The 12,628-nt window shown below is 38.1% G+C and overlaps 1 protein-coding gene across 1 annotated transcript; it reads left to right on the forward strand.

The window, feature by feature from the left end:
* Positions 1 to 1,537: 1,537 nt before the first annotated feature.
* LOC136999979 (SCAN domain-containing protein 3-like) lies at positions 1,538 to 8,690 on the forward strand. Its single transcript, XM_067355367.1, has one exon. It carries the CDS (start codon positions 2,979 to 2,981, stop codon positions 4,197 to 4,199), a length of 1,221 nt encoding a protein of 406 aa, XP_067211468.1. The 5' UTR covers positions 1,538 to 2,978; the 3' UTR covers positions 4,200 to 8,690.
* Positions 8,691 to 12,628: the final 3,938 nt, after the last annotated feature.

Here is a 12,628-nt window from a genome sequence, read left to right on the forward strand (position 1 = left end):
ATTGAAAATTTTGTAATATTTATTAAAATATTATTTCATATTTAAAAATGTAAACACATAAAACACATTTTATCATGCAAAATGGGTCACGGAAATCATGCGCTTGAATTCTATAATAATGACGAAAATATTGAATGTACAAAATTTATAACACATAATAATTAATTATTGCAATTAGTTTGTGATTATCATGAGTTGACAATTTAACATCAATATGTGAGCTCACATTTTTCCTCATGTGCACGTTAACTTGTGCTCATGATATGTATCATCATAATATGATTACAAGATATACATAATTTTGCGGTAAATATCTGAAGATCATGACGTGATGAGATCTGATCATCAGGCATTGCTATCTGGGCATTACCGTTACTCATTCGTTACGAAAAAGTAACGATTATCGTTACAATTTCCGTTACTTTTTTTATATATAATACAAATTTTATGCACAATTTTTCTAATACAAGATTAAATTAAACACTACAAATTTACAGTAAACATTAAAAATTTTTAAACATTATTTTTCATTAAAGTAACAAAAATGATATAATTTTAATAATGATATTGCTATTAATATAAAGTGTAATAATTTTAATAATATACAAGGTGGGCCATTTTAATCTATCCACGCAAATAACTCCGTAAGTAAGCCAAATACAGAAAAATGATTCAGATAAAAGTTGTTTAGGACAATGGGGTTCACCTATTTATGCTAGTGACTTTGATCTTGAAATCAATTTTCAAGGTTATTTGAAGGTCAGAGTTATTTTTTTAAATAAAAAACCCTATTTTTGATTCCAAAATCTAATAGCTGGTGTCAAGAGCTTTTCAAAACACTATAATGAAGTTATTTTTCATTAAGTACTTTTCGAGTTATGAGGCTTGTAAATTACAGTATTTTGACATAAAATACAAAATATCTTGTAAAATATTCAATTTTTGGCAATCTTACCTTAATACTTTATTGCATAAAATAATGAGACAAATCAATTGGTATAAAGAAAACACATAATTGCTTTCAAGAAAAAATATGTAATTTGCAACATGCAACTGCATACTTTTTTTTAAAACCAATGTGTTTTCTTTATATCAATTGATTCGTCTCATTATTTTATGTATAAAAGTATTAAGGTAAGATTCCCAAAAATTGAATGTTTTACAAGATATTTTGTATTTTATGTCAAAATACTGTAATTTACAAGCCTCATAACTCGAAAAGTACTTAATAAAAAATAACTTCATTATAGTGTTTTGAAAAGCTCTTGACACCAGCTATTTGATTTTGGAATCAAAAATAGAGGTTTCCATTTAAAAAAATAACTCTGACCTTCAAATGACCTTGAAAATTGACTTCAAGGTCAAAGTCACTAGCATAAATAGGTGACCCCCATTGTCCTGAACAACTTTTGTCTGAACTATTTTTCTGTATTTGGCTTACTTACGGAGTTATTTGCGTGGATGGATTAAAATGGCCCACCCTGTATAATAAAAGTAATAATTTTGATAATAAGATATTTTAAATAAAAAAAAATTTTAATAAGTTGTAAACAAGCTTTCTTAAAAATTTTTAGATGCTGTAAATATAAATAAAAAATTGTGAAAATAACCAGCTAATAAAGCAGGAGCCGGATAGAATTGCTCAAATGTTCATTTTATTAAAGAATTATTACAAACGTTTCGGCCTAAGGAATGTGGCCATCTTCAATGTAAAATTGACAAAAATGATGTAGTCGTAAGTAGAGAAACGTCGATAAGACTTTTCCAAAAAATTGTTTTTTCCAAAAAAGTTTTCCTCATAAAAAACCTTTTCAAAAAACTGTACTTTCAAAAATATATTATATTAAAAAAAAGTTTTCCTCACAAAAAACCTTTCTAAAAAAAGTTGTATATATTATAAAAAACTTTCTAAAAAGATTGTATTTCCAAAAATATATTATAAAAAAATCTTTTTAAAAAAATTATATTTATTATAAAAAACCTTTCCAAAAAAATTGTACTTTTAAAAAAAGTTGTATATACCAAATAAAAATTCGCTACATATTCTGCCTATAAAAGAGGTGATATCAGAAAATGACGCCAAGTTTAAATAAAAAACCTTTCAAAAAAAGTTGCATGTATATCTAGTAATTTATTTAAAAATGATATTTATGTTTATATCTAGTTAATTCTTCTTAAGTATACTTTTTAAAATAATTGCATCTGTATCTAATTATTTTTTTATATCTGTATCTAATTAAATAAAAAAATTTTTCAAATTTAATCAAAATAAAAAAATATTACAAAATTTTGCAAAAAACTTGGCGCTGCTATAAAATAGCCTTAAAATATTATTATACATCTTAAAATATTATAGAGCAATGAAAATGAAATAAATTTTACAATTTACATGATTAAGTGTATAACAGCACACGCTGTTACTAAGTGCCACACGGGCGTCAGGTGAACACCCCCCATTATGGGCCGCATTCCGATCCCCCAATTCGAGGGTAGTAGCTCGAGAAGGGGTAACTGCCGGGTAGGGTAGCACCCCAAGTGGGGATAGCGCGACCGGTATAAAAGCCGGCTCGCGGAGCAGACCGAGACCATTCTTCCGAGTACGACTCGGACAAGCCTCAGGGCGCACTCCAAAGCTCCGGTCGTACTCGCTCCCATCTTTTCCCGTCGTTCTAGAAGCAGGACGTTCCCTGCTTCGGTCGGGTGTTGCCGGCGTTCGACTTTCGACTTTCCGTCGTTCTAGCAGTGCTCCCAGACTTGCCCGGATGGGCGCGCATGCGCGGCCTAACGAGCGTAAAAACAGTGACGTACGATGGATGCGCACTGGTGTACTTTTGGCGGGATCCACACAGGTAGAACCAGAGCTATCAGATTGAAGATCCGGACAACGAGCTACTACACAGGACAGGACGAGACGGATATGAGTAAGTAAAAATTATATAACACCAAAATAGTAGTGCAATATTAGTATAGATAATAAAATGGATAGTAGTAGTATGGATAGTAGTATGCATGATATCAATAATAAAAAAAAAGGAGCTGTTAAAAAACGAACAATTAGAAATTTTAATTTATCGTGGTTAGATGAAGATTGTTTTAAAGGATGGTTGGCTCCTCATCCCGAGAAAAATAAAGCTCTTTGTGTCGTGTGTAACAAGACTATCAGATGTTGTAAAACGAATTTAACGCAACATTCACAAACGGAAACACATTTAACTAACATAAAGCCTCAAAATCAAAGCCTCAATCATAATTATAACGAGCGTGTATTACACAAAAATAAAGTAAAACGCGCGGAAATAAAGTTAGCTGCTTTTTTTGCTGAGCATAATATTGCTTTTTGCACCGCGGATCATTTAATTCCATTGTTAAAAGATATTTGTATAGAGCCTGAAGTTACACAAAATCTTTCACTGAAATATACTAAATGTACTAAAATTGTAGATGATGTTATTGCAAAACGCGAAGTAGAAAAGTTAGTAGAAATTTTGCAAATACGGAAATTTTCGATTTTAATAGACGAAAGCACAGATATAACTGATACAAAGTTTATATGCTTACTTGTTAAATTTATTTCACCAACAGACAAAAAAATTAAAACACAATTATTAGAATTATTAGCATTAGATGCTACAAATTGTACCGCTAGTAACATTTTTAAAACTTTTAAAATATTTTTAAATAAAAAAAATATTCCTATTAAAAATATTGTTGGGATGGCAAGCGATAATGCATCGGTAATGACGGGATGTAATAATTCTTTTTTTTCTCATTTAAAAACTGAAGTACCCGGTGTAGTGCTATTAAATTGTATTTGCCATTCATCCGCTATTGTAGCAAGTAAAGCGTGTGAAAAATTGCCTAAAAGATGTGAAAATTTAATTAGAAATGTTAGTACTTATATTTCAGGCAGTGCAAAAAGATGTGGAATTTTAGGCGAATTTCAGAAATTTTTTAATGTTGAGAAAAAGAAACTTCTTAAATTATCAAATACAAGATGGCTTGTATTACATAATTGTGTAATTAGACTCCTTGAGAACTGGGAAGTTTTGAAAAATTATTTTCTTGTTGCTATTGTAGAAGATAAATCCCAGTCTGCAGAAGCCATCTTAGCTCAATTAAATGATGAATCTATAAAAGCTTATTTACTATTTTTAAAATATTCGTTACATTTTTTCAATAATTTTAATATTCTTTTTTAATCCCGTAAAATTTTAATTCATAAATTATATAACAGTAGTCAACAAATTATTCATCAAATAACTCAAAATTTTATGGTTCCGGAGGCTTTGAAAGATATTGTTACTTTAAATGTAGACGATGAGAGGAATATTAAACATCTGTTAGATATATATGTGGGACCAGATTGTGAAAGTTTTTTGGTAAATCAGCCATTAGTATTCGTGCAAGATATTAAATTAACATGTTTAAATTTTTATATAACAGCACTAAAGAAATGTTAAAACGTTTGTCTTATAAAAATTCATTTTTTAAACAATTAACTTTTTTAGATGCCAAAATTGCACTTTATGATGAAGGCAGAAATGAAATTAAAGACTTGTCAATTATTGCTTCACATTTTGAAAATATTGACATAACAAAATTAGGATTTGAATGGAGAATTTTGCCAACAGTTATTAATGATACAGAGAAAATAGGATTAGCTTTATTAGAAGTAGACGAAATGTGGCAAAAAATATTTCATTATAAAGATTTTAATGAGGAAAAAATGTTTCCAAATTTAGAATTATTAGTTGAGTCAGTGCTTACTTTTCCTCATTCAAATGCGGAAGCAGAAAGAATATTTTCCATTGTTACAGATGTCAAAAAAAAAAAAAAAATTCTTTCTCCGATAGCATAACTTCCGCAATTTGTACAATTCGTTCGAGTTTTCAGGCCAATAATATTAATTGTATTAATTTTAAAGTTGATGATAGACATTTAGAGTTGCATAATGCACAAAATTTATATTCAAAACACAAATCTGATAGTGCTTGATATTTTTTTAAATTTTATTTTTATTTTTTATTTTTTTACACACGCACATTTAATAATTACTTTTCCTTTTTTATTAATTAGGATAAAGACCTATTAATTTGGGAATATTAATGTTTTATTTATTTTCAGAGTTTATATTAGTTATTTTTTTTTTTAATTTGTAATATTAATAAATAAATTTTTTATTTGTGATATTAATTCAATAAGATTTTATTTGTGATATTTATTAAACAATAATATAGTAATATATATATTCAATATAATTATAATATATATGTTATTTTATGTGTTCATTAGTGTTATAATTAAACAGATTTTATTTAATTAAATGTTTATTTTTAATGTTTATTTTTATGATAAAATGTAAGTTTTGCTTTATGAATACTGGTGAGGTTTTTGGTAGTTTTCCTTACCCTTGCAACAAATGTTGATATTTTTTACAAATTCTGCCAAATAAACTTTTATTTTAAATGATTTAAAAATGTGTTTTTTAACTATTATTTTATAACCTTTAATCACCTTCTCTCCTTAATTTATTATATGTATACATATATATACATATATATATATAAAGAAGTACTATATAATTGTCTGTAAAAGCATATTTACGAATTATATAAAAATTTTTGAAAAATTAATAAATACTTTTATTTACATAATATATATTTACGCTAATTATTTATGCTACAAGTAATTTCACATTTTATATAATTAGTTTTAGCATGTAGATGTTTGTTATGTAAATAGAAAACACCTATTCATTCTTTAAAACTTTTACATTTATTTTTGCAAGCAGCTTTTGGAGGGAGTCATATAGCACCTTCTTTTACTCGATACAATACTTCAGTGAGAGAGCATTAGGCCGCGCATGCGCGCCCATCCGGGCAAGTCTGGGAGCACTGTGTTCTAGGAGCAGGGCGTTCCCTGCTTCGGTCGGGTGTTCCCGGCGTTCGACTTCCGACTTTCCGTCGTTCTAGGAGCAGGGCGTTCTCTGCTTCGGTCGGGTGTTCCCGGCGTTCGACTTCCTATATCCCTTGCACGAGAGAAGATTCTCTCTGTCTTCGGACACAGTGCACCGGCAACCGTCGACGACTCAGCAGGGCTCGGATACACGCGGTATCACTTATTTTTTAATATTTTGACTTTGTACCGTACGAACTGACCGATTTAGAATTAAATAATTTAAGTTGTTTATTATTCGGCCAAAGGCGCACCATGTTTAACGATTTACGCAGTTTATTATCCGATTAATTCCGATAGTTGTTCATTTGTTCACATTTAGAATTATACCCGTTTATACCGTTGAAACATTAGATAGTTTAATCGATAAGGAATTACTTATATGCTCATTGTTAAATGTTTTCTTTTATCACGCTCTCTTAAATAAATATTTATTTTGTTTTTTTAATTTGTTTTTGTTAATTTGGAGTCTCCCGAAAAACCACACGAACGAATTCTGGCAAACCGGCGAGTTATTCCGCGTCGTAAGAATCCGCTTTGCTACCTACGCACCGTCGAAATTCCGCATCGTTACGCACCGCCCTGAGGCGTAAAAATACGCACCGTTACATGGCGCCCGAACAAGGACCGGTTTAAAAATTAAAGCGAGACTCCAGATTTAGAGACAAATGAGTACATGGGTTAATTATTTACTTAAAGATCAAGTTGTCGAGATATTACAATCCTATAACATTGATAGTACCGGGACGTTAGATAATTTAAGAAAATGACTCCGGTTATTTATTTCGCAAAGGCCTGATCTATTTCAAACTTCTGCGGGTAACCTGGACAATATGCAGAAGAGCAATTATTCGGCCAATGCCGACGACGAGCCAGTGGAGGAACTGGTTGTCCCACCGGTATTAAGCATTATGGAGCGGGCAAAGCTCCTAAATCAAATGAGGAAATGGGGCCTCCATGGCAAGGATCCGTTCTCCTTCTTGGAACGGGTAGAGGGCTCGGCCAGGAATATGGCTTCACAAACAAGCAGCTACTCCTCGGCCTACCGGAAGCGTTAAAAGGCAATGCCGTATTATGGTTTAGAAACCATAGGGCCTCGTGGAATTCATGGAACGACTTTTGTCTGGACTTTAAAGCGTTCTACCTGCCACCAGGATACCCGCGACAACTCAGATGAGAGATACAAGACAGGCAGCAGCAACCAAGCGAGCCATTTGACGCTTTTGCCATAGCATTGCAGACGCTAATGCGACGAGCCGGATGGTACTCAGAGCAAGAGAAATAAGAGCAGATTCATGAAAATATGAATCCGGATCTCCAATTGTATATTCCACTCGAGAATATTCACATGCTGAGCGAACTGCACGCAAAAGTCGCGAATCTAGAAAAGATTCAACAACGCCAAAAAAAGCGACGACCAAGGTTCCCCGAGAGGAACAACCGAAACCCAGTCGCCACAGCTACATATAACAAGGATGAATGTTGCTGACGGTGTAAGCAGCGAGGGCATACCCGCTGGAACTGCAAACACACACCTAAGAAATTTTGCTCCCAATGCGGGAAAGATGGAGTCCTGATTAAAGATTGTCACCCTCCAAAGGGAAACGAAACGCGGGTCAGGGAAAAGCGGCGTACGCCCGGCCCGAATTAAAATAAAGTACACTCCGAGACCGCACGTCCTTCTGAAGATCGAAGGAAAATCCGTTTGGGCTCTGCTTGACTCCGGATCTGAAGCCTCACTGCTCAATAGCGAGACCGCTCAATTAATAAAAAGAAAGCCGACCACGACGAGCGAAACAATACACTTAGCAGATGGTTCAGAAGTAACCATTAACCAGACTATCCATTTATCATTGGCAATACCAGGAAAGACAGTTCGTCATGAATTTGCGGTACTACCGTCACTAAGTACGCCCATTCTCATTGGGACAGATCTTTGGGCTAAATTACAAATTAATTTACCGCCCCCTCCGGCTCAACCGCAATATAAACATTCGACTATCGGCTTTGTTACCACCGCTCCGTCTCTTGACAAGGCAAAAGAACCATACCGGCTAAAAGAATTTCTGGATGAAAAATTACCGAAATTCGAAAAGATTAAAAACCCCACAGATCTAATCGAACATATGATTCGACTAAAGCCAGGGATTCCAATAAAGCAGCGATATCGGCCACAAAATCCGGCCATGCAAAAAATTATTGACGACGAAATCCAGAAAATGGAAAGCGAAGGCGTAATCGAAGCATCAACCAGTGCCTGGAGTTCTCCAGTAGTAATAGTCAGAAAAAAAGACGGAACTCACCGATTCTGTATAGATTACAGAAAACTAAATGATGCTTCAGAGAAAGACGCCTATCCATTGCCGCACATCACTGCTACCCTCGAGAAATTAAAAGGAGCCCGCTATCTCTCAACTCTGGATCTGAAAAATGAGTATTGGCAGGTACCCTTATCTAAAGAAAGCCGACCAGTTACCGCATTTATCATACCTGGCCGAGGACTCAAGCAATTTCGGGTAATGCCTTTTAGGTTACACTCGGCACCCGCAACTTTCCAGAGGTTACTCGATACCGTTATAGGACCAGAGCTCAAACCGCACGTGCTAGTCTACCTGGACGACATCGTCGTCGCTAGCCGAACTTTCGAGGAGCATCTAGGTCACTTAGCCAAAGTATTCCGCCGATAACGAAAGGCTAAATCACGGCTCAATCCAGAGAAATACCAGTTCTGCCGTGAAAGCCTAAGATACCTTGGACATATAATTGACAAGGAAGGTATCCGCACCGATCCAGAAAAAGTGAGCGCAATTACGAATTGGCCAGCTCCAACAACCGTAAGAAAGATACGGCAATTCATCGGAATGGCCTCCTGGTACCGACGCTTTATCGCAGACTTTTCGACTGTCGCTGCGCCTCTTACGCAATTAACACGCAAAAATGCACGATGGAAGTGGACAGAGAAAAAAGAAGCCGCTTTTCAACACCTTAAAAAGGCTTTGACGACAGCACCGGTGCTTGCCTGTCCAGACTTCGCAAAACCTTTTGTGCTGCAAACCGATGCCAGCACTCAAGGCTTAGGGGCAGTACTCACGCAAAACCATGAGAATGGCGAGCGAGTAATAGCGTATGCAAGCCGAACACTTAATCCGGCAGAAAAGAATTACAGCGCTACTGAACTGGAATGCCTTGCTGTCGTTTGGGGAATTCGTAAAATGCGTGATTACCTCGAAGGGTATCACTTTACTGTATTGACTGACCATCAATCTTTACGATGGTTACAACGATTAGAATCTCCTACCGGACGACTCGGCAGATGGACTTTTGAACTACAGCAATACGATTACGATATTCAATATCGTAAAGGTGCACTAAATCGCGTTGCCGATGCTCTTTCCAGAGAACCAGTAATAAATGCCGTCAGTCGAACTACCGCCTGTCGATGGTACAATAGAATCAAGGCAGCGGTAGAAAATAAACTGAAAAAACTACCAGACTACAAAATCCTAAATGGGCAATTATTTCAGACATAATACACGATTTAAATTTCTATGAAACGCCAAGTATCGAGCAATGGAAGCAGTGTGTACCGAAGAATCAGCGCCTGTTCGTTTTAACACGTCTTCATGACGATCCTACGGCAGGACACTTTGGCATCGCCAAGACTATAGCCCGAATTTCGCAAATTTACTACTGGCCGGGTATGTTCCGGGAGATCGCGAAATATGTACGCTGCTGCGAGAACTGTTTGGCATTTAAAACACCACAGGAAAAACCAGCCGGAAATTTACACACCGCTCCAGTAATCGCACCCTGGCAACAAGCTTCCGTCGATTTGATAGGCCCTTTACCGCGTTCCAAGCAAGGTCACACATGGCTATTAACCATGCTAGATAGATTCAGCAAATGGATTGGAATGGTTCCATTACGCCGAGCTACCGCGACGAATCTTGCCCGTGAGGTCACAAACCGACCATAAAATTTTAATATACCGACATGGCTGTCCTGAGCAAATTATCTCCGATAATGGAACTCAATTTGCGTCCCGCCAATTCCAGGATCTTTTGAAAGATTTCGGCATCGAGCACCGTACGACTCCAGTCTACGCACCGCATTACAATCCCGTCAAACGAGCAAACCGAACCGCTAAGACAATGATTGCTCAATACGTTGGACGGGATCACCAAAATTGGGATGAGCGAATACCTGCATTGCAATTTGCAATGAATACCGCGAAACACAAAGCCACCGGCTTCACACCGGCTTATCTCAATCACGGCCGAGAATTATCTTGACCGCATCCAGAAGACCGGAGTAAAAACTACGAAATAAGAGATCCTAAAAATAGTCGCCATCAACTAGAAGACGCTTTTGAACTAGTTAAAATACAACTAGCACGCTCCTTTCAAAGACAAGAGCGTCATTATAATTTAAGACGACGAAATTGGCGGCCGAAAATAGGAGAACACGTGTGGAAACGTGAACGACCACTATCCGACAAAGCCGAAGCATTCAATGCTAAGTTAGCCCCTAAATATATTGGGCCGCTCAAAATCCGAAAGATTATTTCACCGGTAATTGTCGACCTGCGAGACTCTGAAAGCAGATGGTACCGACAAGTACATGTCTAGGACCTAAAACGAGCACCGAAAGAAATAGAAACAGCCGAAGAAATAACCGAGTAAAATCTAAAGAGCCGACGCCACTGTACCGCGGCCCCCCAGAGCCTATACCACTGTATTTGAAAAAATATTAAAAATAAAATTTTTACCTTCTAAAGAAGGGCCCCCCTGAGGCGACACCCGTGTATTTCAGGTCCCCGAGATCCTACGCCGCTTTAATTTGTATTTTCGCGTTGCAGCTCGGATACACGTGCACGGATACACGCGATACACGCAATAATAATCGATACATACGCGCTTTAGAAAAAATATCCAAATTATTCGGTACCGTGATGACCAACTATAAGGAAAAGGTCACCGAACTTTTCGGCGAGTTCTCCGACAGTTTGGAAAAAGAGGAGACCGAAGCGGCAAACTGGAAAAGGCTTCCGAAACCCGGAGCCTCTGTCCAGCGGTTCGACGCCGACCACCGCCGCAAGGCGGTTTGGTTAACCTCGCCACCGCCTATCCAGCCGAAGCGACGAAGCACCGCCACGGCCTCTCGGCACCGCCGGCCAACTCCAGGTGCCGTACCGCCGGAAAAAACTCCGACAAAAATACCGTCGCTGCGCCGAGAAATTCTCCAGCGTTCCATGGAGACAAAAGCCGTCATCACCAGGCCACCCGAGGCTTCGACCGCGGCTGACCGAAAGACATACGCGACAACCAGGGGGCCATCCAAATACACCGCCGCCCAGACGGAAAAAATCACGAGGAGGCCGCTGGAGAAAACAGCAACCGCCACCGTCGCTTCCACCAAGAGTCCGGCACCGGCAAAGAATGCCGCCACCCGGACTACAATGGCCACGGAGAGAGCACCGACGATGGCAACCACAGCAACCGCCGTCGCTTCTACCAGAGAACCAGCACCGCCACTACCAGTCCGGGTACGCCTGGACGACGGGACGACTATAAGCGTCCCATATTTTGCCGCACATCGGACACGGAAGTACCGGGCTTCCACACCGACGGGTAGGTGGGTAATTCGATTCGACCACTCCGGTCAGCCCCGGTCCACACGCCGGCTAGCGGAAACCGCCTCGCGACCGACAGAAGAATAACTTTATTTTTATTACTTATTAATAGCTGTTTCGTTTCTTAATTCCTGCGTACAATAATTAGATTTAGAATTTATCCCGTCCGTTACCGTCCATCTTTTATTCTTGCGACTATCATTTAAGATTATTCCGTTCATTAAATTTTATTAATTTTTGCGTTCATCGTTTAATCAGTTACCGTACTTTTAAGATTTGCGCATCGTTTTACATAAAACGCCGCGTCGTTCCACATAAGTTTAAGAGTTCTTGAATAAACCGCATAATTTTTATTTTTTGTTTCCTCTCTCGAGCATTTTTAACTGTGATTACTATTTACGAAAAATACGTTTATTTTCTTTTTCGGGGGGGGGGGGGGGGGAAAGTAATGTAACAGCACGCGCTGTTACTAAGCGCTACACGGGTGTCACGTGAACACCCCCCATTATGAGTCGCATTCCGATCCCCCAACTCGAGGGTAGTAGCTCGAGGAGGGGTAGTTGCCGGGTAGGGTAGCACCCCAAGTGGGGGTAGCGCGACCGGTATAAAAGCCGGCTCGCGGAGCAGACCGAGACCATTCTTCCGAGTACGACTCAGACAAGCCTCAGGGCGCACTCTGAAGCTCCGGTCGTACTCGCTCCCATCCCGATAGTCTCGGCGTTCGACTTTCTATATCTCGTCGTTCTAGGGGCAGGGCGTTCTCTGCCTCGGTCGGGTGTTTCCGGCGTTCGACTTCCCGTCGTTCTAGGGGCAGGGCGTTCTCTGCTTCGGTCGGGTGTTCCCGGCGTTCGATTTCCTATATCCCTCGCACGAGAGAAGATTCTCTCTGTCTTCGGACACAGCGCACCGGCAACCGTCGACGACTCAGCAGGGCTCGGATACACGCGATATCATTTATTTTTTAATACTTTGACTCCGTACCGTACGAACCGACCGATTTAGAATTAAATAATTTAAGTTGTTTATTATTCGGCCAAAGGC

The sequence above is a fragment of the Linepithema humile genome, chromosome 5 (genome assembly GCF_040581485.1).
Source record: "Linepithema humile isolate Giens D197 chromosome 5, Lhum_UNIL_v1.0, whole genome shotgun sequence".
Lineage (NCBI taxonomy): Eukaryota > Metazoa > Arthropoda > Insecta > Hymenoptera > Formicidae > Linepithema > Linepithema humile.